We start from the raw sequence: 26,938 nt of genomic DNA, 5'->3' as shown, positions 1-26,938 counted from the left end.
AAGGGACTATAGCTGTCAGCGGTGCGGTAGCCAAACTCTGGCGCCCTCTAGTGGTAAGGTGCTTTAATAGCAACAGAACATGATGTCATGAAGGAAAGTTTTGTGATGTAATAATCACTGACTTATAATGTAAAAAAGAAACTGGGAATAATAACTAAGTTGATAAAATAATAAAAATGATGCTATATTACCTACTATTAATAACAATTGGAAACATAATTGTATTAATTAGAAATTGTGTCATTTTAATATGAGTTATTTTTACTTTTATTAGTAACAGCAGCAGGAAAAGTCCAAGTAGTGGGAAAGCGGGCACGAAAGCAGGTGAGAGCATTAGAACTTCTTATACAGCAGTCAGATGGTTGCAATAGGGCTAATATTCCCCTCTCATGCTTCTTTGTTATGAACCCTCACGTTCTCCGCGGCTTCTGACATAACTATCATCTAATACAGAAGAAAGGAAGACAGAAAATGGAAAGAGTGAAAAAGGAGGCGAGAGAAAGCAACGCACACAGCGGGCTCCATCCTGAGGAGCAGAACAAGCGACACACGGAATATAGCCTGGGTTCTGTGTATTATCTATCTATCTATCTATCTATCTATCTATCTATCATCTATCTATTATCTATCTATCTATCTATCTATCATCTATCTATCATCTATCTATCATCTATATATCTATCTATCATCTATCATCTATCTATTATCTATCTATTATCTAACATCTATCTATCTATATATCTATCATCTATCATCTATCTATCTATCTATTATCTATCTATCATCTATCTATTATCTATATATCTATCTATTATCTATCTATCTATTATCTATATATCTATCTATCATCTATCTATCATCTATCTATTATCTATCTATTATCTATCATCTATCTATTATATATTTATCTATCTATTATCTATCTGTCTATCTATTTATTATCTATATATCTCTCTATTATCTATCTCTATCTATTATCTATCTATTATCTATCTATCTAACATCTATCTATCATCTATCTATCTATTATCTATCATCTATCTATTATATATTTATCTATCTATTATCTATTATCTATATACTGTATCTCTCTATTATCTATCTCTATCTATTATCTATCTAACATCTATCTATCTATCATCTATCTATCTATCATCTATCTATCTATTATCTATATATCTATCATCTATCTATCATCTATCTATCTATTATCTATCTATCATCTATCTATTATCTATTTATCTATCTATTATCTATCTGTCTATCTATATATTATCTATTATATATCTCTCTATTATCTATCTCTATCTATTATCTATCTATCTATTATCTATCATCTATTATCTATCTATCTTCTATCTATCTATCTATCATCTATCTATCATCTATCTATCTATCTATCATCTATATGTCTATCTATCTATTATCTATCTATCTCTCTATTATATATCTCTATCTATTATCTATCATCTATCTATCTATTATCTATCTATTATCTATCTATCTCTCTATTATCTATCTCTATCTATTATCTATCTAAATAGAAAAAACAGACAGCAGCACAAACTTGAGCAGATTTTGGGTGCAAAATTCCTGAATAATGCGGTTGTTCAAAGCAAAAATATAAATAGAAAAAAATCAGGCAGCGCTCCACATAACGGGAAAATTGTGGACTTTATTCCAGCGCCAAGTGGTGCAACGTTTCGACCTCACAGCACGGTCTTTGTCAAGCACAAATTTATTTATCTGTCTATCATCTATCTATCAATCTATTATCTTTCTATCTATCCATCATCTATCTATCTTGATTGTTGAGCTTAAATTCATATTTATATAGTAATGATGTCAATACACAAAAATATATTGTTATTTTTAGTCCTCAGATCGCTGGTTATGTAGAAATAATACATGGTTTAAAGGGGAAAGTAGAAACTAAGAGTAACAATCTAAAAAGTAAGGTTAGAGAAAGGAAGAGATGAAGAAAATGAAGAAGAAAATATATAGAAGAGCTAAAGGAAAGAAGGGAAAGAAAGAAAGAGAAAGAAAAAGAAAAAGGAGGAAATAAAAGAGAAGAGGAAAGAAAGAAAGAAAGAAAGAAAGATGGAAAAATGGAAAAAAAAGAGAAGAAAGGAAATAGATAAAGGAGAGATAAAAAAAGCAAAAAAAAAGACGACACGTAGAAGAAAGACAGAAATAGAAAGAGAAGGACTGTGACAAAAAAAAATTTAAATGAGCTTTATTAAAAATCTAAGGAACAAAAAGACCTAATATATAAAAATCTGAATGTTTCAACCTTTTTTTATTACATTTTTATGTATTTTTTGCACTTTTACTTTTTTGCAATGTTTATAAAAGCTTTAATATAATCTAAAATATATGTCTGAGTGTTCATTGCTATAATTATGCGGGTTTTCATGTGTTCTTTTTTTCTTTTGATGCATTTATTTATCCGGTTATTTACTATTTTTCCCCAAATTTTTCCAATGATTTCTACGTCGACGGACTGGAATGCTTGCAGTCGATCTGTTGATATTCAGGCTGAAGACGCAGCCTTTCCTCCAGCAGAGAACAATCCCATATCTTCCCCTTTTTTGTCCTCCCTATTGACAGCTCTTATTGGCATTTTTCAGCGTAACAAAAAAAAAAAAAAATCAACAATCCCTCGTGTTCAGCTGCTCCGTATCCTCTGAATGACTCTGTTGTGCTCTCCCCGTCCCCATCTGAGGCACGTCTGTGTGAATTTACAAGTGCGCTTGTGAATGAAGTAGCATCTGATATGAATTTATACCCATTTGTTTGCAGTTTAATGCGCCCCTGCCACTTTTTAACAGTGTTACCCCTTTTAAAAGACTCTTTCATCAACATAAAGACTTGGGGTCAAAAGTAACTTAACCCCCTTGACAAAATGTACAATTACTGGAGAAGGTAGAAGCACGAGCAGCTGCTGGCACCCTACCGCTACCACGACGCGCGTCCAAAAGTCACAGTATAAATAATAAACCTCCATCTCCCTCCTCTCCCCTCCTCACTCATGAGGTCTCATGCTTTTTATATGAAGAATTATAACCCTCCCAGCAGCTGCAATAATTGTGTTCCTATTGTAATCTACGCCTCCCTCCCGGCCGCCCCCCTACAAGTACCATTGTTAACATCGAGTCAAGTGATTATACGCTTTGACTGATGTCGTTTTTGGGCCCAGCTGCCTAACTGCTGACGCACAAAAATCCGTCGGGGAGAGGGAACTTGCGTCGGCGAAATGGGGTCTTCTAAAACATACCAGATTTTTTATTAAATTTTTTTTTTATTTTAATTTTTTTTTTTTGCATAAGTTAAACAGGAACAAACAAAGCTTTATAAGCCTGCTGATAAGGCTGGCCGCCGCGCTTTTGAAGTCACGAGCCCTTCCAGCCTTCTCTCCGCAACCGGAGCAAACATTCCTCTTTTTCTGATATCCTGTATGCTCATCATCCCTGCCTCATTTTATGATTTTTGATGGAAGGGTGGCATCTTGCTTCGCCCAAAGGGAATTTTTCAAAAAATATTTTTTTGCATTTTTTTAATTATTTTGTTTTTAAAACTTTTATTACTTTTATACGTGTTTTTGTACCGTCAGGCCTTCATCCAAAAAAAAAAATTAAAATTTTTTTAAAAAATTCAAAAAAAATAAAATAAAAAATAAAACGACTTTCCTTGTGAGTGTGGAATTTCTCCAACACTAAGTTCTTGTTCTCGAAAGCAGCGAAGGTTTGAGCCGTGAAATTCTTAATTAAGCAGTAAATAGTGAGCGGGGTGTCAGCAGATGTAGCCAGTAGTCATGGAGACTGAGTCACATGGAACACGAGGATCGAGGGGAGTAACGCAAGGGCCTGCGGCGGAGTCTCCTTGAGTGGCAGCTGAAGAATTCTACAAAGCTTGTAAACTGGATTACTTGGCTGACTAATTATATCATAGCATTAATGTAACTAAAAATAACAGAAAATTGGGGGGGAAAAAAGAGCGAAAAGGTTTTTTTTTTTTAGCCAATGATTTCCCAGTTTAGACATTCATTTTCATTATTGTTATTATTTTTTGTTTTATTCAGATATTTGATCTTTAATATACCTGGGAATATGAAAGGAACAGGCGCTGACTTTTTTTGTTAAAAATGTAAAAATTTATAAAGTTGTTGTTAGAAAATTTGCTTTACTTTTATATCCTGATTGCGCTTTTGGAGTTGTATTTTTTTTTGGGTTATTTTACATGTCTTTGTAATAATAATAATAATAATAATAATAATAATAATAATAATAATAATTACCACCACATTAACTCATTCTATTATTAATTACTGTAGAACTGTCATCATTGTTATTATTTAAATTAGTAATGTAATAAATAGTGATAATAATAATAGTAATAATAATAAGTGATACCACAGTAATATTAATAATAATAGTAATAATAATAAGTGATACCACAGTAATATTAATAATAATAGTAATAATGATAATAATACTGTTCATAATAACAAAATAAATTGTGATAACACTAATATCACTACTACTAATAAAACTAATAAGTAATAGTAATAATACTACAAATAATAATAATAAAATTGTAATTATTAATAATAAATAGCGATACTACTACTAATATAACTACTACTATTACTACTAATAATAATAAAACTAATAATTAATGGTGATGCTACGACTTCTACTAATAATAATAAAAATTATAATGATTAATAAGGATACTACTAGCAAAATAATGAAATAGTGATACTTCCACTACTTCTATTACTACTAATAATAATAATTCATATTGATACTGCGTCTGCTACAACTAATAATAATTAATAGTGATACTACTAATAATAATACTAATAATAACAAAAATAATGAATAGTAATAACACGACTTTTACTACTACCACTACTTATACTGATAATATTCATACTACTAAAAATAATACTAATAATAAAAAAATAACTAAATAGTGACACTACTTCTGCTAATAATAATAATTCATATTGATATTACTACTATTACTACTACTAATAATAACAAAAATAATAGTGCTACTACCTTTACTGATAAAAAAATAAAAATAATATTAACTAATAAAGATACTGCTAAAAATAATAATTACTAGTAATATTACCAATAATAATAATTACGATACTAGTGATAGTACTACTACTAATAATAATAATAATAAATAATAATAACCAAAATTATTAATAGTGATAATTTTACTGTACTTCTACTACTACTAATAACAATAATAGTAATAATAATAAAACAGCCAATCCCTGCATGTGTTGTGGCTGTCGATCAGCCGTCACACACGCAGCCGAGGGAATTGAAACATTTTTCGAGCACGTCGGAGACAGACTGTCAGCACCAGAGCATGCTCAGATAACACCTTATCCCAGCACGTTTGCTCATCACTGGTCTCTTGCTCAGTATGCGGCTGTTCGTGGAGACAGAGGAGTCCTCCTGCCACACCATGAGTGTTATAATGTGCACCCGCAGCACAAGGCACAGAAATTACTGGTGGGGTGCTAGGGTGTGGGAACACTGCAGCCCCTCGACCATCACTACCACCCTGTGCACCTTACACATCACCAGCTCGGTGCTACATGGACTCAATGGTGGAACCAGTGGTGCGGCCATTTCCTCAGGGTTTGCCAGGAGGGCATATCTTTAACATGAGAACAACAGAACACATGTTGCTAGTGCTACTGTCTAAACAGGCAACCACAACCTGCAGCGTCTCCAGACTTGTCTCCCATCGGGTACATCTGGGACGTCATTGGTCGGTGATTACATAAAAGCTGCCAGCAGCAGATCTTGATGATCAGGACCTTCCTCAGACAACCATTATTGTCATCACTGATGGCAGCCGAGGCTGAAAGTGCCGGGATTTCTGTGCTGAATAAGTTGATAAGTTTTCAAAAATCTTGTTTCCATTTTTCATAATTTGCTGATCATTAACGTCTTCGTCCTGTGATCTCCAACATTCCACAACTTTTCCTTCTCGGTGTTGCAATGTCAATGTTGGGAAGTGAATGACTTTATATTAGCACTTTTTATTAGTTCCTAGAGGAATGTGAAGCTGCGATTCCCGCAGTCCATGCTTCATGTGTGCACAAACACCGATCACTGCAGTCCATGCTTCATGTGTGCACAAACACCGATCGCTGCAGTCCATGCTTCATGTGTGTGCAAACACCGATCACCACAGCCCATGTTTCATGTGTGTGCAAACACCGATCGCTGCAGTCCATGCTTCATGTGTGCACAAACACCGATCACCGCAGTCCATGCTTCATGTGTGCACAAACACCGATCACCGCAGTCCATGCTTCATGTGTGTGCAAACACCAATCGCTGCAGTCCATGCTTCATGTGTGTGCAAACACCGATCGCTGCAGTCCATGCTTCATGTGTGCACAAACACCGATCACCACAGCCCATGTTTCATGTGTGTGCAAACACCGATCGCTGCAGTCCATGCTTCATGTGTGCACAAACACCGATCACCGCAGTCCATGCTTCATGTGTGTGCAAACACCAATCGCTGCAGTCCATGCTTCATGTGTGCGCAAACACCGATCGCTGCAGTCCATGCTTCATGTGTGCACAAACACAGATCGCTGCAGTTCATGCTTCATGTGTGCGCAAACACCGATCGCTGCAGTCCATGCTTCATGTGTGTACAAACACAGATCGCTGCAGTTCATGCTTCATGTGTGTGCAAACACCGATCGCCGCTGTCCATGCTTCATGTGTGTGCAAACACCGATCGCCGCAGTCCATGCTTCATGTGTGTACAAACACAGATCGCTGCAGTCCATGCTTCATGTGTGTGCAAACACCGATCGCCGCTGTCCATGCTTCATGTGTGTGCAAACACCGATCGCCGCAGTCCATGCTTCATGTGTGTACAAACACTGATCGCTGCTGTCCATGCTTCATGTGTGTACAAACACCGATCGCTGCTGTCCATGCTTCATGTGTGTGCAAACACCGATCGCCGCAGTCCATGCTTCATGTGTGTACAAACACTGATCGCTGCTGTCCATGCTTCATGTGTGTGCAAACACCGATCGCCGCAGTCCATGCTTCATGTGTGAACAAACACCGATCGCTGCTGTCCATGCTTCATGTGTGTGCAAACACCGATCGCCGCAGTCCATGCTTCATGTGTGTGCAAACACCGATCGCCGCAGTCCATGCTTCATGTGTGTGCAAACACCGATCGCCGCAGTCCATGCTTCATGTGTGTACAAACACTGATCGCTGCTGTCCATGCTTCATGTGTGTACAAACACCGATCGCTGCTGTCCATGCTTCATGTGTGTGCAAACACCGATCGCCGCAGTCCATGCTTCATGTGTGTACAAACACTGATCGCTGCAGTCCATGCTTCATGTGTGCACAAACACCGATCACCGCAGTCCATGCTTCATGTGTGTGCAAACACCAATCGCTGCAGTCCATGCTTCATGTGTGCGCAAACACCGATCGCTGCAGTCCATGCTTCATGTGTGTACAAACACAGATCGCTGCAGTTCATGCTTCATGTGTGCGCAAACACCGATCGCTGCAGTCCATGCTTCATGTGTGTACATACACAGATCGCTGCAGTTCATGCTTCATGTGTGTGCAAACACCGATCGCCGCAGTCCATGCTTCATGTGTGTGCAAACACCGATCACCGCAGTCCATGCTTCATGTGTGCACAAACACCGATCGCTGCTGTCCATGCTTCATGTGTGTGCAAACACCGATCGCCGCTGTCCATGCTTCATGTGTGTGCAAACACCGATCGCCGCAGTCCATGCTTCATGTGTGTACAAACACCGATCGCCGCTGTCCATGCTTCATGTGTGTGCAAACACCGATCGCCGCAGTCCATGCTTCATGTGTGTACAAACACTGATCGCTGCTGTCCATGTTTCATGTGTGTGCAAACACCGATCGCTGCAGTCCATGCTTCATGTGTGTGCAAACACCGATCGCCGCAGTCCATGCTTCATGTGTGTGCAAACACCGATCGCCGCTGTCCATGCTTCATGTGTGTGCAAACACCGATCGCCGCAGTCCATGCTTCATGTGTGTACAAACACTGATCGCTGCTGTCCATGCTTCATGTGTGTACAAACACCGATCGCTGCTGTCCATGCTTCATGTGTGTGCAAACACCGATCGCCGCAGTCCATGCTTCATGTGTGTACAAACACTGATCGCTGCTGTCCATGCTTCATGTGTGTGCAAACACCGATTGCCGCAGTCCATGCTTCATGTGTGTACAAACACCGATCGCTGCTGTCCATGCTTCATGTGTGTGCAAACACCGATCGCCGCAGTCCATGCTTCATGTGTGTGCAAACACCGATCGCCGCAGTCCATGCTTCATGTGTGTACAAACACCGATCGCCGCAGTCCATGCTTCATGTGTGTACAAACACCGATCGCTGCTGTCCATGCTTCATGTGTGTGCAAACACCGATCGCCGCAGTCCATGCTTCATGTGTGTACAAACACTGATCGCTGCTGTCCATGCTTCATGTGTGTGCAAACACCGATCGCTGCAGTCCATGCTTCATGTGTGTGCAAACACCGATCGCCGCAGTCCATGCTTCATGTGTGTGCAAACACCGATCGCCGCAGTCCATGCTTCATGTGTGTGCAAACACCGATCACCGCAGTCCATGCTTCATGTGTGTGCAAACACTGATCGCCGCAGTTCATGCTTCATGTGTGTACAAACACTGATCGCTGCTGTCCATGCTTCATGTGTGTGCAAACACCGATCGCCGCAGTCCATGCTTCATGTGTATACAAACACTGATCGCCGCTGTCCATGCTTCATGTGTGTGCAAACACCGATTGCCGCAGTCCATGCTTCATGTGTGTGCAAACACCGATCGCCGCAGTCCATGCTTCATGTGTGTGCAAACACCGATCGCTGCAGTCCATGCTTCATGTGTGTACAAACACTGATCGCTGCTGTCCATGCTTCATGTGTGTGCAAACAGCGATCGCCGCAGTCCATGCTTCATGTGTATACAAACACTGATCGTTGCTGTCCATGCTTCATGTGTGTGCAAACACCGATCGCTGCAGTCCATGCTTCATGTGTGTACAAACACTGATCGCTGCTGTCCATGCTTCATGTGTGTGCAAACACCGATCGCCGCAGTCCATGCTTCATGTGTATACAAACACTGATCGTTGCTGTCCATGCTTCATGTGTATACAAACACTGATCGTTGCTGTCCATGCTTCATGTGTATACAAACACTGATCGCTGCAGTCCATGCTTCATGTGTGTGCAAACACCGATCGCCGCAGTCCATGCTTCATGTGTGTGCAAACACCGATCGCCGCAGTCCATGCTTCATGTGTGTGCAAACACCGATCGCCGCAGTCCATGCTTCATGTGTGTGCAAACACCGAACGCCGCATTCCATGATTCATGTGTGCAAACATGTCAAGCACGTGGCCTACAATGTTATTTTAAAGTCTTTGATTTAAGAACAATCCTCAAAATGTTCTCTTTTTAAAACTTACAGTATATGTATATGAAAGCGCCATCAGAATGAAGGGGACTCCACCTGTGGCAGCACAACTTCTTCTTGTATTTGCTTGCAATGGAAAAACTTGAAGCTTCTGGGGCCCAATACAACAATTCCAACAGGGCCTCCAACGATCATCGGTCATTAATAGTACAGGTATTAACATATGGGCCAGGAGCCGAGTGTGAACAAAACCCCCTGCATTTACTATCGTTACCCCTTGTAGGCTTGCCAGAAGGTGCAGAGTAAAGTTTGCTACCTACTTGATAGAGGTCAGGCTACAGGGCCCAAAGATAGCTCAATGCTAAACCAACCCAAAAATGCACAAGTGCCCACCAGCCAGGGGTGCCCCATACAGCGGCAGGAGTGTTATGGAGAACACACAACATGGGCACACATCACATAACACAGGACTCATAGAGCGGTCACATTACCCAGGTACACCAGGATGCCACGATCACTGTCAAAGGACCAATCACAGGCAGCGCCATCTGTGGGCAGTGGAGGAATAGACTGGAGATGCTTCCCGACAGCGGATCCACACGTCATGGAAATATTAAGGACACTTGGCAAATTAGTGTGCCGAATATACAGAAAACTCCCTGCAGCAAAATCATCGAAAGTGGCAGAGTACTGCAAGAGAAGGAGAGGGAAAAGTTAAAATAACTCACAGCATCACCAAGATATTATCTATTATCTATCTATCTATTATAATAATAATCTTTATTTATATAGAGCCGTCTTACCCAGCGCTTTACATTTTAACAGTTTCAAAACACAAGTCATAACTAACAACGTTAACAATGCAATAATTAAAGCAAAATAAGATGACCCTGCTGGTGAGAGCTTACAATCTACAATGTGGTGGGGGAGATACAAACTACAGGGGTGTATTTACAATGGTGTATTTACAATGATGGTCCAGCCATCTTCAGGGAGTGAGGGATGGAGATAGTGAATGGGCTACACACGCACACTTACAAATAGAATGACTTTGATTAGAGAACATGATAGGCCGCTCTGAACAGATGCGTTTTGAGGGAGCACCTGAAACTATGCAAATTGTGGATAGTCCTAATTTCTTGGGGTAGAGCATTCCAGAGGATTGGAGCAGCATGGGACAAATCTTGGAGTCGGAGTGCAGATTAGTGCAGAGGTTAGTCAAAAGTCATTTGCAGAGCGCAGCGGTCGGCTAGGCCGATAGACAGAAATGAGGGAGGAGATGTAGGGGGGTGCCGCACTGTGGAGAGCTTTGTGGGTGAGAACAAGTACTTTGAATTGGATCCTATAATGAATGGGCAGCCAATGTAACGATTGGCGAAGAGCAGACGTGTTCGAGTACCAATTAGCCAGATGGACGACCCTGGCCGCTGCATTAAGTATGGACTGGAGAGGGGAAAGACGAGTAATGGGGAGGCCAATTAAAAGAGCGTTGCAGTAATCCAGGTGGGAGTGGATCAATGCTACAGTGAGGGTTTTTGCTGTTTCCATGGTGAGAAAAGGGCGGATTTTAGAGATGTTCTTTAGGTGTAAGCGGCAAGACCGGGCAAGAGATTGTATATGGGATGTGAAGGAGAGATTGGTGTCAAACATAACACCCAGACAGCGCTCCTGTTGCCAGGGTGTTATTGTGGTGCCACCCACGGAGAGGGAAATGTCAGATTTAGAGAGGTTAGTAGACGGCTGGAGCAGAAGAAGTTCAGTTTTGGAGAGGTTGAGTTTCAGATAGAGAGCAGACATGATGTTGGAGACTGCGGACAGTCACTGGCGTTCTGTAGTACAGAGGGGGTAAGGTCTATTTATTATCTATCAATTATCTATCAATTATCTATCTTTCTATCTATTATCCATTATCTATCTATCATCTATCTCTCTATTATCTATCTATCTATCTATCTATCTGTTTCAGAGCACATCGGGAGTCAGGAGTGGCTGCTGATAAAAGCCTATGGAGCCTCTGGATGATAGGCTTTTATCGATCGTTTCGGGGAACGTTGTAAGAAGCGCCGCACTACGTTGGACCTGTGTGGGACCCTTATTTTCTAATACGTTGGTGAGCAAGAGAAAAAGTGTCTTGCTTTCTTTGTCTCTTTTTATGTTTTTCAAGCCTCCATTTGGGGACTTCATCGGCCTCCCTGGACTACGTTGGACCTGCATGTTTTTGTTTTTGTTTATAAATTGATGAACGAGCGGAAGCATAGTGAGTGTTTATTCAAATATAGTATTTTTCTGTGTATCCTTTTTATGTTACTGGCATAGTAATGGGGGAGTCTGATGGATACCTCTCCTTTATTAACCCCAGGATTTTGCAGCAGCTGTCATTTTTGAGAAATTGACATCAACCCCAATTACCATTACCCCGACTGCCATTGCACCGGGGCAAATGGGAAAAGCAAAGGCAAAGCGCCAGAATCTCGTGAGATGCGCCAATTCTTCAGCTGCTGCTGGCAAGGTCCTGGTTTCTTGGTCCCTTCCCAGCCTGATAACATCAGCCCACAGCTGTCTGCAATGGTTTTCTCACCTTGCACTTATTTGATTTGTCCCAGTCTCTATCTTTCCTCATTTGCACATGTCCAAACAAGAATCCTGCCTTCGCCTAGTCTACAAATTACTCAGTAAAAAAAAGAAATAGACCTTTCAATGGCGGAGCAATGTGCCATCTAGTGGTTAAAAGAAGTATTGCTGGCTTTCTGCACATTTTTTTTTCCAACTTTTTTCACACAATACGTGCATCACAAGAATATAATAATTACATTTTATATCACACACCCGTCAGCGCACTATATTCTTGATCCTAGATCTTGCTCTTATGTTTAAGAATCTATTTCCAACATTGATACTTACTCCAAAAATCATCTCTCTCTTTCTCTCTCTCTCGACTGCGATTCCTTTAAAATTCTGCATTCAACGTATCCGTCAAAAAAACGGTCCGGTGCCATCCGTTTGCATCAGTTACAAACGGATCTGCTTTCCACCATTTTGGCTGATTTTAACTGACAACAAAAAACGGAAGTGTGAAAGAGACCTTAGGCGTTCAGCACAGTGACGGGGACACAGGGGAGCAGTGCCGGTCACTGACGCCGCTCACACCTCTCGCCGTACTGTGCCCCGGCCGGTGTTACCTTCCCAGACTCAACTGTATTCGCATCTGAAAAAAAAAAAAAAATGAATAAAGGCCAGCAGTCAAAGTGTCACATAAAATTCGATGCTTTATTAATATTCTATAATTGGACATAGGTACATGAAAGAGGGGGGAGAGGACTCACCAAATGGCTAAGCGAAGGGCCTAGTATGTCACCCACATCAACCAGGATATCAACCCCATATGGTCATAACACCCAGGAGTTCGTACAAAAGTCACCACATAGTTGGTAAATATAATATACATCAACATGATAAACGGGGACTCAAGGAACTCACTGGTAACTATAAATACATGTAATCTAAGAACAAGTGTTCATAATGGATAGACCTAGAGGGGGTCTACAGTATTACCTGGACGGAGTGGGAGAGAACCATACAGCGGCCGGACCCCGACGCGTGTTTCGGAGCGTACTGCTCCTTCCTCAGGGGGCCGCTCCGAAACACGCGTCGGGGTCCGGCCGCTGTATGGTTCTCTCCCACTCCGTCCAGGTAATACTGTAGACCCCCTCTAGGTCTATCCATTATGAACACTTGTTCTTAGATTACATGTATTTATAGTTACCAGTGAGTTCCTTGAGTCCCCATTTATCATGTTGATGTATATTATATTTACCAACTATGTGGTGACTTTTGTATGAACTCCTGGGTGTTATGACCATATGGGGTTGATATCCTGGTTGATGTGGGTGACATACTAGGCCCTTCGCTTAGCCATTTGGTGAGTCCTCTCCCCCCTCTTTCATGTACCTATGTCCAATTATAGAATATTAATAAAGCATCGAATTTTATGTGACACTTTGACTGCTGGCCTTTATTCATTTTTTTTTTTTGATTCCTTGTGATTGCAGTTGTCCAGACCATTTGTCCTTTATGTGCATGTGAACTGGTTACATATATCTGCCATGTGACTAATTGAGATCCTTTCATAGAATCATAGAATCGTAGAGTTGGAAGGGACCTCCTGGGCCATCTGGTCCAACCCCCTGCTCAAAGCAGGATTCGCTAAATCATCCCAGTTAGATGTCTGTCCAGCCTCTGTTTGAAGACTTCCATTGAAGGAGAACTCACCACTTCTCGTGGCAGCCTGTTCCACTCATTGATCACTCTAACTGTCAAAAAGTTTTTTCTAATATCTAATCTGTGTCTAATCTTTTGGTCCCATGTACATTATGTATTCCACAATTTTCATTTATTGTATTCGCATCTGTCAGACATGAACACAATTGCTGTGAGCTGTGCCACCGGCACTGTAATCTGCAGAACACAGGCCACTTTCGGTCTGCGCTCTGTTGGAGACGGCATACGCATTGGACGTCAGGTGGCACGATGCAGTGACGTCATCACACCGGCCAGTGACCTCTGCAGTACGTCATAGAAGGGGAGACGGCACTGCGCTGGATGGGGGGCCTGGATTGGGGGAGCACAAGCTCTTTTTATTTATTTTACATTAGTTTGCCAATGAATGGGGGCATGTGGGGACATATATACATGGGGCTGGCTGTGGGGACATATATACATGGGGCTGGCTGTGGGGACATATATACATGGGGCTGACTGTGGGGACATATATACATGGGGTTGGCTGTAGAGACATATATAGGTGGGCCTGGCTGTTGGTACATTTATACATGGGGCTGGCTGTGGGGACATATATACATGGGGCTGGCTGTGGGGACATATATACATGGGGCTGGCTGTGGGGACATATATACATGGGGCTGGCTGTAGAGACATATATAGGTGGGCCTGGCTGTTGGTACATTTATACATGGGGCTGGCTGTGGGGACATATATACATGGGGCTGGCTGTGGGGACATATATACATGGGGCTGGCTGTAGAGACATACTGTATATAGGTGGGCCTGGCTGTTGGTACATTTATACATGGGGCTGGCTGTGGGGACATATATACGTGGGTCTGGCTGTGGGGACATATATACATGGGGCTGGCTGTGGGGACATATATACATGGGGCTGGCTGTGGGGACATATATACATGGGGCTGGCTGTAGAGACATATATAGGTGGGCCTGGCTGTTGGTACATTTATACATGGGGCTGGCTGTGGGGACATATATACATGGGGCTGGCTGTGGGGACATATATACATGGGGCTGGCTGTAGAGACATACTGTATATAGGTGGGCCTGGCTGTTGGTACATTTATACATGGGGCTGGCTGTGGGGACATATATACGTGGGTCTGGCTGTGGGGACATATATACATGGGGCTGGCTGTGGGGACATATATACATGGGGCTGGCTGTGGGGACATATATACAAGGGGCTGGCTGTGGGGACATATATACATGGGGCTGGCTGTGGAGACATATATAGGTGGGCCTGGCTGTTGGTACATTTATACATGGGGCTGGCTGTGGGGACATATATACGTGGTCTGGCTGTTGGTACATATATACATGGGGCTGGCTGTGGAGACATATATACGTGGGTCTGGCTGCTGGTACATATATATATGTGGGGCTGGCTTTGGACACATCTGATATCTGTGGGTCTGGCTGCTGGTACATATATATCTGGGGCTGGCTGTGGGGATATATATACATGGGGCTGGCTGTAGAGACATATATAGTTGGGCCTGGCTGTTGGTACATTTATACATGGGGCTGGTTGTGGGGACATATATACATGGGGCTGGCTGTGGGGACATATATACATGGGGCTGGCTGTGGGGACATATATATGTGGGTCTGGCTGTGGGGACATATATACATGGGGCTGGCTGTGGAGACATATATACGTGGGTCTGGCTGCTGGTACATATATATGTGGGGCTAGCTGTGGGGACATATATACGTGGGGCTAGCTGTGGGTACATATATACGTCGGTCAGGCTGTGGGGACATATATATACGTGGGCCTGGCTGTTGGTACATTTATACGTGGGTCTGGCTGTTGGGACATATATACATGGGGCTGGCTGTGGGGACATATATACGTGGGGCTGGCTGTTGGTACATATATACGTGGGGCTGGCTGTGGGGACATATATACATGGGGCTGGCTGTGGGGACATATATACGTGGGGCTGGCTGTTGGTACATATATACGTGGGGCTGGCTGTGGGGACATATATACATGGCGCTGGCTGTTGGTACATATATACTGTACGTGGGGCTGGCTGTTGGAACATACTGTTTATACGGGAGTTGGCTGTGGAGATATACATATGTGAGTTTGGCTGAGGAGAAATACATGGTTCTGGCACTGGGGACATTAGAAGAGGGTCTGTGGGAGACATAATATTATATGGGAGACTATGGGGCACATTATACTTGGGCTGTGGGAACACCATACTATACACGATATGTAGAGGGCATCATACTGTATAGGGGGCTGTGGGAAACATCACAATGTATAGGGTATTGTGGGGGCCATTAGACTCCAGGCTGTGTAGACATCATACTGTAAAGGGGAATGTGATGACCATACCGCAATGGGGGCTGTGGTGGTGACCATACTGTGTAGGAGACTGTTGCTGTATTGGTGTCTGCGGTGACAATATTTTATATGGGGCTGTGGTGGTGACCATACTGTATAGGAGACTGTTGAGGACATCATGCTGTATAGGGGTCTGTGGTGGACATCATACTGTATATTGGGAGGCTGTGGTGGATATACTGTATAGGCAGCTGTGGTGACCATCATACTGTGTATGGGGACAGTGTGAGGAGAGGGTACAGTGTAGAGAGGACAACATGGTGGGTGGTATGAGGGCATAACTTGTAAAGGGAGCACAAAATGGACATGGAGAGGGGGCAGCATGAAATGACAGCATGGTATGGAGTTAGGTTAGCATGGTGGGGAGACAGTGTGGGGATATAGAGCGAGTAAGGGAAAACACTGGAGAGGGGACATCCATGGTATAGGCTATGGTACAGAAGGGTGGGCGGTGTGGTGGTTATATCTGATAATGGCAGACAGTGGGGTGGTTATAAATCATTAAGGTGGACAATGTGAAGGCAATATACCACTGGAGGCTTATTTAGGGCATAACATGGACAGATATGTGTATGCAGAGGGCATTCAAATGCTACAGAAGCTACAGAAGACTGGAGAAGAGGAAATCTGTAGAGTCGAGCTGTGGATGTGAAAAGTCATCATGATGTCAGGACAAGGGACAAGATAGAGATGAAAAGAAAGAAATTACTCAATCAGAGAAGATGTCACCCATAAGGTACCTGGATTGTTGATATGATACTGACTACATCTCATCAGTACTGTGGTTTCTGTATGGTCCAAGGTCTGATAAAGACTGATAACAACAACTCCCAGCGTCTCCTTACCATTGTTAAGAATATACTGGGAGTTGTAGGCTTATGTGATACAAATGTATATGGGCCTGACTTGACAGTTGATTGCTTTACTAAGATTGGTGATGTATTCATGTAGTGATGGTGGTTCTGGTTATGTATACATGTACTGGTGTTGTATTTATTTACTGACGTGGTTATTGTGATGTATTCATGTACTGATTGAGGTTCTACTGAATCACTATTGTACTGATGGTGGTTCTAGTGGTGTAGTCATGTACTGATGTGGTTCAGTTGACATGTAATCATGTAACGATAGTGATTCTAGTGACCTATTTATATACTGATTAAAGTTCTGGTTCTGTATTTATGTATTATTGATGACTCTCATGTTCTATTTTATACTGATGATGATTTTGGTTTTGTATTTAAGCACAGATGATGGTTCCGGTAATGAAAACAGCACCAGAACCATCACTTCATGAATACATCACGAGACCTATCAGTACTATATGAATACAGCACCAGAACAACTACCACAACATGAATACATCACCAGAACCACAATCAGAACAGGAATATGACACAAGAACCATTATCAGTACATGACCTACAGACCCAAAACCACCATCAGTATAGGAATATGGCACCAGAACCACCTTCAGTACAGAAATACGGCACCAGAAAAACCATTTGTTTTGCTGCAAACTCTATATGTTGCATGATGGACGTAAAAATCTCCATAAGCATTGCTTTATATATAATGTGGTATAATCCATTTCCATTATGGTATCCGCCAAATGCTGGACACCTTAATTGAAACCAATTGGCCACCATTATAGACAAGGAAATTAGATTGTGAGACCATCATGGTTCCGATGATGTCTGTAAAGTGCTGTGGAATAAATGGCGCTATGTGAGTAAAATAAATAATTATTATTTGGTGAAAAAGGTAACAATTCTAGAGGAAGTAGTCAATCCAGCATGTTACCTGACCGGCGGAGGGAAAAGGGGTTGCGTTGGGCTCCTTTTACTTTAGTATCTGATCTTTTCCTTTATTTGTAGGATGAGGGTTCATCAGGTGGGTGCATCAGCTTCTTCTGTCTATGGCACCAATATACCTTGACCTGGCCCTGATTGCAGCTCTGGAGCATAATACAGTATATTACTAAGGATCAGTATTGTAATATATGGACACACAGCTTCCAGTGATATTAGCCATGTGTTATTTATAATACTTATGTCCACTTTTTAGCACAGGGTCTGCGGACCCTCACAGGTACTAGGTTTGGGCAACCTCTGCAACCACTAGCGTCTCCTTAATTATCCCTCCCGCAGTTCATTCCCATATAGCAAGTTTTATCATTTGCAGGAATCAGGTAGCGGCCATCAGTATGATAATCACTATAATATTATTTTAATGCCGTACATAAAAAGTAATGGCCACAATAATTAATGGAACATAATATTCCGGATCATTACTGAGATTTCTCCTTAAGGTCACTGATGAGCTGAATTTTTGCGTTATTTACTGGCAAAATTAGCCGATTTTCAATGTTAGCAAACTTGTAGATTTTGTATATTATTTCTGTCTAAAAGTTAAGAATTGCTCATATAAATGCATTTTATTTACATGTGGTTTACTTCAAGTGCTAAAGGAATTCTACTATAAAAAATTAGGACATTTGGTGGAAAAGTCATGTTATTGAAGGTCCGGGTGGAGATGAGCAAATCTGCCAAAAATTCAAATTTGGCAAATTTACTCAAAATCAGCCAGGAAATTAAATTAGCATCTATTGTATTCAACCCAAATTGCATGTGCCCTGATAGTAGGTAGAAGACATATAAAAAATATAAAAAAAGGTATATTCCCAATGTCCAATGCCTGACCTGACACTGCTATTACTGAGGTCTATGTGCTTTAAAGAGAATATGACATCAGAAAATGACATACCGTAATTAATACATCTTGTAATAATTCTAACTTCTATAACTGAATGTGTTAAAAAAATGTTCCAGTGCTGACACCTGTATATATAATCGTCTTGTTCTGTCTGTCTGTAACCGAAATCCTGTGTTGCTGATCGGTCACGGCCGCCAGGCCTCGACCAACCAGCGACAGACGCAGTGTGCAGGCGCAGTCCGGAATTCGAAGGACGCACGCCACCACTACCGTCGGGAGATCATATTCTCTTTAAAGCACATAGACCTCAGTAATAGCAGTGTCAGGTCAGGCATTGGACAGTGGGAATATACCTTTTTTTATATTTTTTATATGTCTTCTACCTACAATCAGGGCACATGCAATTTTGGGTTGAATACAATAGATGCTAATTTAATTTCCTGGCTGATTTTGAGTCTGGGGGCTGTCGGAAGGTGAGTAGATCACTATTTTTTATTTTAATCTCCCGTTGGCCATATTCTAGAGTACCCAATGCTTTAGAATCGGGCCAACATCTAGTAATCTTATAAACGTACCATTTCTATCTATCTGTACAACCATACAGAGCTGCTCCAGTTTATGGTTGGCACATACCACAGCTACGGGCCATGGGAAAAAGCATAAGTCACTTATAATAAGTGAGTAAACAGACAAAACAGCACAAAACAGCAGAGCTGCTACTTTCTCATCTAACGCATATTTCTGTTTGTATTATCACAGGAATGAGTATTTTTGCCACATGTGTGCTCATGAAAAATCAAGTCAGTGACATATCAGCTCAGCTTCCATTGGAGCTCTTTCATTTATGATGAGCTCACAGGACTGGAGACTTTGTTAAAACCCTCCTGTGATAAAACATGCAGTGAAATCTGTTACCTCAGGCAGAAAAATGCATTACTTCAAAGTAGCAGTTGTGAGCACCTGCTATTTCATATGAATATTCCCTTATCATAAATTACTTATTATTCTACCTCTGGACAGTAGTAAGTAATAGCTATGAACTGGAGCATCTCTATGTGATCGGACACAGACATTACACAGTACATGGCAGTGCCACTTTTATAAGATTATCTTAGCACAGGAACATGTTTTAAGTTAACACATCCAATTGTGAAATTATTACTTCAAGATCTATTAATTAAAATATACTTTGCTTATGGGAACACCCCTTTAAGGTCAAGCAATTTTTCATTTTAGGTACTTTTTTCCTTAATTTTCTTCCAAAAGTCATAACTTTTTTTTTACTTTTTTCCATATACATATCAATATGAGGACTTCCTTTCTGCAGGATAAGTTGCGAAGACACAATTCACTTCATCATAAAATGTAATGAAAAAGGAGAAAGAAATTCCAAAAGCCTTGACACAAATTATTCCATTGATTTTAGGGTTTTGTTAATTTTGCAGTAAGAATAACTTGGCAACATAATTCTTCAGATCAGTTTAACCATAGCAATACCAAACTTATAAGGTTTTTGCACTGTTAAAAAAAAAAAACAATTTGGCTTTTGTCGTCATTTTTCCTGATTCATAGCTTTTTTAGTTTCTTCCATCTATGAAGTTGTGTAAGGGCTTTTGTATTTTGAGCTCACATTTGTATTGAAACTATTTTGGAGTACATACAATGTTTTTGTTGCTTATAATTGCAGTTTTGCACATTTTTGTGACTTTACAGAGTTAAATCTCTTTTAGGCCCATTTAGCCTGAGGAAAAAAAAGCTGCCTAATAATTCTGCACATCTTGATAAAGGGCCCTGTATCCTTTGGTCACATGCAGCCTCATTAAGTAAATACACATCACCTGATCTGCTTTATCCAATAAGCATTTAGGTTTATACAACTTAGAGTTGGAAAATTTGCATAAAATGATCATACTGTGTATAGAATCATTGTAGGCCCATTATACTGTGTATAGCGGAGCTGTGGGCCCACCATACTGTGCATAGGGGAGCTGTGAGGTCATTATACTGTACATAGAGGAGCTGTGGGCCCACCATACTGTGTATAGGGGAGCTGTGAGGTCATTAAACTATGCATAGAGGAGCTGTGGGCCCACCATACTGTGCATAGGGGAGCTGTGAGGTCATTATACTATGCATACAGGAGCTGTGGGCCCACCATACTGTGCATAGGGGAGCTGTGAGGTCATTATACTATGCATAGAGGAGCTGTGGGCCCACCATACTGTGCATAGGGGAGCTGTGAGGTCATTATACTATGTATAGAGGAGCTGTGGGCCCACCAGACTGTCTATAGGGGAGCTGTGTACACATCATACTGTGTATTATAGTAGAGATATGGTGTCATTATACTGTACAGAGGGGAGCTGTTGATCCATGATACTGTGTATAGGGGTGGTGTGGAGCCATAATACTGTGTATAGAGGAACTGTAGGCCCATAATACTGTGTATAGGGGAGCTGTTGGACCACCATACAGTGTATAGGGGAGCTGTTGGCCCATGATACTGTGTATATGGGAGCTGTGGGCCTACCATACTGAGTATAGTGGAGCCGTGGGGTCATTATACTGTATATAGCGGAGCTATGTGACCATAATACTGTGTATACGGAAGCTGTTGGCCCATGAGCTGCCTGGCACTGGCTGCTCCAGGTAAGTTTATCATTAACTAGGATCCCCAAGTCCTTCTCCATGTCAGATTTACCCAGTGGTATACCGTTCAGTGTGTACTGGTGATATTGATTCCTTCTTCCCATGTGTATAACCTTACATTTATCATTGTTAAACTGCAGTTTGATAGCGGAGTGTCCCAATCCGTACTCTCGGTGGTCAACTGTCTCAACAGTATCTTGCCTTGAATGGTGATGGGTGAGATAAACCCGAGAGTATCATAGATGCTGTTCACAACAGATAGGACTCCTCGTTTAGTGAAAGGTTTATCGCAAGCTGACACCTGGAAAGTGAATGTGTCCTGCTTAATATCCCAAAGCAGACCGAGGCTGCGTTGCATGGGAGGAATGTCAGAACCCAGAACAAGATCCCTTACACCAGCAGCGTGATCCTCAGATGGAAATGCTTTCATTACCTTTTCACTGTGGGAGATGTTTTTGTGGAGTCTAAGGTTTGCTGTTGGCAGCATTTCCTGAGTCCTAGAGAGCAGATCGATAGTCTCTTCACTTGTGGGAAGAGACTTAAGCCCATCATCTACGTAGACGTTTCTTTCCACAAATAGACGAGCATCAGACCCATACTCTCTCTCACCTTCCCGTGCTGTCCGTCTTAGTCCATAGATGGCCACTGCAGGCCAGGGGCTGTTCCCGAAGACGTGCACCTTCATCCTGTAGTCTATGACCTTGCTGCGGACGTCGTTGCCTTTGTGCCATAGGAATCTGAGGTAGTTTCTGCTGTCTTCTCTCACGGTAAAGCAATGAAACATTTGTTGAATGTTGGCCATTACTGCGACAGATTCTTGTCTGAAGCAAATCAGTACTATAAGGCTGGTTTCACATTTGCGTTTTTTTTCGCGGTAATTTAGCGCTAAATAGCGCATGCGTTTTTTTTTCCTATACTTTGCATGGGATGCGCTTATGTGCGCATACACATGCGTTTGTACGCGTTTTACCGCGCATGCTTTTTTTGCGGTATGCGCTCGGGCGCACAAAATGCAACTTGTTGCATTTTTTGTGCGTCCGATTTGCCTCAAAAAAACGCATGCGCGCGCAATGCGTTTTTTTACAGCAAGACACCCATTATAAGTCTATGGTGAGCATATGTACGCATTGGCATGCTTATGTATGCGTTTTTTTGCACATGCGTTTTTTTTTTACCATTAGTTTAGACAATGGAATTTAAGGGTTTGGGTAAAGTTAGGGTTAGTTAAGGGGGTTTAGGGTTAGGGTCAGGGTTAGGGTTAGGGTTAAGTATGGTTTGGTTAAGGGTTAGGGTCAGGGTTAGGGTTAGGGTTAAGTATGGTTTGGTTAAGGGTTAGGGTCAGGGTTAGGGTCAGGGTTAGGGTCAAGTATGGTTTGGTTAAGGGTTAGGGTCAGGGTTAGGGTTAGGGTCAGGGTCAGGGTTAAGGTTAAGTATGGTTTGGTTAAGGGTTAGGGTCAGGGTTAGGGTTAAGTATGGTTTGGTTAAGGGTTAGGGTCAGGGTTAGGGTTAGGGTCAGGGTTAGGGTTAAGTATGGTTTGGTTAAGGGTTAGGGTCAGGGTTAGGGTTAGGGTCAGGGTTAGGGTTAAGGTTAAGTATGGTTTGGTTAAGGGTTAGGGTCAGGGTTAGGGTTAAGTATGGTTTGGTTAAGGGTTAGGGTTAGGGTCAGGGTTAGGGTCAGGGTTAGGGTCAGGGTCAGGGTTAGGGTTAAGTATGGTTTGGTTAAGGGTTAGGGTCAGGGTTAAGTATGGTTTGGTTAAGGGTTAGGGTTAGGGTTAGGGTCAGGGTTAGGGTCAGGGTTAGGGTCAGGGTTAGGGTTAGGGTTAAGTATGGTTTGGTTAAGGGTTAGGGTTAGGGTTAGGGTCAGGGTTAGGGTTAGGGTCAGGGTTAGGGTCAAGTATGGTTTGGTTAAGGGTTAGGGTTAGGGTTAAGTATGGTTTGGTTAAGGGTTAGGGTTAGGGTCAGGGTTAGGGTTAGGGTCAGTAAAGTCATGGTTTGGGTTAGTGTGAGTGGCCACCTAATGTTGGAAAAAAACGCAAACGCGGTAAAAACGCACTAAAAACGCATACAAACGCTTAAAAACGCTGCGTTTTTTTCATGCATGCTCATAAAAATGCTTGAAAAAAACGCAGCAGTTGTATGCTTTTGTATGCGTTTTTCAATGCGTTTTTTTGCGGGAAAAACGCGCTGCAAAAAAAAGCAAGTGTGAAACAGGCCTAAGGCTGTTGTTTAGATTAGGCCCAGGGAGGGGCAGGCTATTTAGGGAGATGCCTTCATACTGAGCACTGGAGTCAAACTCCACTCTAATTTGGTTGGGTTTGCGAAGATGGTAGACACCAAAGGATGGAAGATACCAGCATTTTTCACCTTCTTTTAGCGGGGGTGTGGGTTCCGCGTGACCTCTATCGAAGATATTCTGCATGAAGTCGGCAAAATGTTTCTCCATCTCTGGCCTTCTCTTTAAGGTGCGTTTTAGGGATGAAAACCTTGCCGTTGCTTGTTGCAGATTATCAGGTAGCCTTGTTCTTGGAGAACGAAAAGGTAAAGGTGCTACCCAGCTATTTGAATCGTCTTGGGCGAATTCCTTTTCCATAATCTTTATAAATTCTTTGTCCTCCCTTGCAGGTGCTAGCTGGTTGTCTTCTCTTGTAGAGTTGAACACTGCTGACCCAAGGTCATCATTACAGGATAGGAATATGTTCATGTTGTCAGTGGTTTCTTTCTTCCACTTGTCGCTTATTTTCTCTTTCACCCAGTAATGATGTGGGCATGGTTGAAAGTAATTGCTGCGACCATTAGGTAGGACGTGAGTCTTAAATGAGGAAATCCTCGTGGGTCTCATCTTTTCTGTACAGACATTGCCTATGATAACCCAGCCTATGTCAAGGCGTTGAGCAAATGGAGCGTCGTGTGGCACGTTGTTTTGCTGACGTACCTTGTGAAGTCGCAGAATGTCTCTGCCAAGCAGGATCAGGATGTTTGCACTGTTGTCGAGAGCTGGTATCTTGCCTGCCAAAGTCTTTAGATGAGGGTGATGGAGTGCAGCCTCTGGAGTTGGAATTTCCTCTCTGTTGGACGGTATCTGGTTGCATTCGACCAGAGTGGGTAAGGGTATCTCCACATTGTTCTCAAGAGAAGACACCATGAGTCCATTGGCTCTTCTCCCAGAGACCTCCGTAACACCGCTGCAGGTGCCTAGGGTGTAGGGGTGAGAGTTTCCCTTTAAGTCAAACATATCAAAGAGTTCTGATCTTGCAAGTGACCGGTTGCTCTGGATAACATACACCCTTGCGGTTTTCTCTGGTTGACCCTGGGATACACATTCACCAGGCATATCTTCGCACACGACTTGTCCCATAGGCCTTCACCACAGACTTCTGTGCATGAAGAAGATATTGAGATAGAACTCACTTTTTGAACAGCGTCCTCCCCGCCTTGCCTCATGGTGGGGGAAGGCGTAAGCTGTGCAGTGTTAGATTGGATGGAGCGCTTGCACATGCTCTTCACTGTCACACTCCAAACACTTAATAGATATTTTACAGTCCTTAGCAAAGTGTTCAGTAGAAGCGCAGCACCTGTAACCTATCCCAAAGTTCTTCAGAAGCTCTTTGCGTTCCTGGAGTGGTTTCTTTCTGAAGCCGATGCACTTCTTTAACCCTCCGTCAGGAACAATATTCACACTAACTCGTAATGGAACAATGTGCCTGTCAAGCGCAGGCTAGAAAAATGCCTAGAATATCTAATTTTCTCAATTTCAGTGATCTAAAAGTGATCAGAGACCTTCATAGGAATGTAATAAAAGAGACTACACATTATCAGGTGCAAAACAAACCCATTTACTCAACATAAAAGTAATAACTTTGATATACACAAATTTCAAAACTCCTGAGAAGTAAACTTTCATTTGTAAGAAAATCTGCCTTATTTATATGAAATATCCACAAACCTTTCTCTATCCATTCATAAACCTAGCTAAACAAACAATAGTAATGACTAAAAACATTACATACCAACTTTATAAAGTGTGTTGTGTTCGGGACCAATGAGCCTGAGAAGCCAGCACAGCTATATCTTCCTTCCTGAAGCTCTGCGGACCAACTGTGGTATCAGGTTTCACACAGCAGCTAGAGCCAGGAGACTATCTAGAGGGAGGGGGTTTCCTGAAAATCTGGTGAGAAGGGAGAAATGAAAGTAGAAGAGCTGCGCCTGTGAGATCCATTGTTCCTGACGGAGGGCTAAGGGATGAGGTTCCTTGTGAATGGGACACATATGATTAGGATTCTCAACCTTCTCACCTTTGTCGCTCTTATCTTGTGATACTGAAGGTGTGGGAAGAACATCCATCTTGTTGACGGACATTGGAGCTCGGCGGTTCCTGTAGTTAAGACGTGGACTGTCGTGTTTAGGGGATGAAACAGGGTCGCTGTGTTCTCCATAGGAAAAACTTGGATTGGTCTTACACTCTGCAATAGTTTCGAAGAACTCACAGAAGTAGGAAAATGGAGGGAAGGAGACTTGGTTTTCCCTTTTGTATTTTGATCCAAGCATGGCCTACTTATTTTGGATATTGGACGGCAGCTTGGAAACTATTGGGTTTACCCCATGAGCAGTGTCCAGGTAGCTGAGTCCAGGCAGGTATGGGTCTGCTTTGGCCAGCTGAAGCTCTAAAAGGAGGTCGCTGAGCTCTTGGTACCTTGTACTGTCCTTATTTGATACCTTTGGAAAATCCTCTAGTCGCTTGAATAGGGCCTTTTCTATGGCCTCAGGACTGCCATAGCTTCTTTCTAGCCTCTTCCATGCAGCGGTGAGACCCGCAATGGAATTACTGATGCGGACGGATTTAAGTCTCTTGAACCGATCCATTGATTGTGGCCCAAGCCACTTGATTAGCAGGTCTAGCTCTTCAGCGGCGGTGATGCCAAGGTCACTAATTGTGGTTTTAAAGGTACACTTCCAACCCCGGTAGTTCTCAGGTTTATCGTCAAACTTTGTAAGACCAGTCTTAGTTAGATCACTCCGAATCATGTACCTTGCAAGACCAGTCATATCAGCATTCTCCGATTTTGGAAGGCCCAATGATGGCTGGGTAGCATTGTTCCTACAGTCTGTGTTTTGACCTGGGAATGCAGGTACATATGGGGCAGTGTAGGCATTCAGTCCATTAACTGGCTTAATGAGCTTAGTTTCTGCCACACATGGGACTGGAATTGTGTGACTGACCAGAGTGTGGTGACTTGCCTGCATATTGGCCTGCACGTATGTTTCTGTGTATAAGATTTGGTGAGATGCAGGTTTCCAGAACATTTCGGTGCACAGAGGAGGATCAGGATGCAAGGTTGACAGCATATTGTACTGACCTTGGGTGCAGGATGCGGGTAAACACTCTGTGCCCAGTTGTCTCA

The 26,938-nt window shown here is 42.3% G+C and overlaps 1 protein-coding gene across 1 annotated transcript in view; it reads right to left on the bottom strand.

Annotated features, from left to right (window-relative positions):
- The window catches only part of LOC141098644 (fibrocystin-like), a 475,648-nt gene that overhangs the window by 113,367 nt on the left and 335,343 nt on the right, over positions 1-26,938 (bottom strand). The window contains exon 16 of the mRNA XM_073586616.1: positions 10,003-10,201. Coding sequence (XP_073442717.1) covers positions 10,003-10,201 — 199 coding nt within the window. The remainder of the gene's footprint in view (positions 1-10,002; positions 10,202-26,938) is intronic.

Source organism: Dendrobates tinctorius, unplaced genomic scaffold (assembly GCF_039654945.1).
Source record: "Dendrobates tinctorius isolate UK_male_01 unplaced genomic scaffold, ASM3965494v1 ptg000093l, whole genome shotgun sequence".
NCBI lineage: Eukaryota > Metazoa > Chordata > Amphibia > Anura > Dendrobatidae > Dendrobates > Dendrobates tinctorius.
Note: the sequence above shows the minus strand (reverse complement) of the source record. Positions and strands in the feature narration are given on the sequence as shown.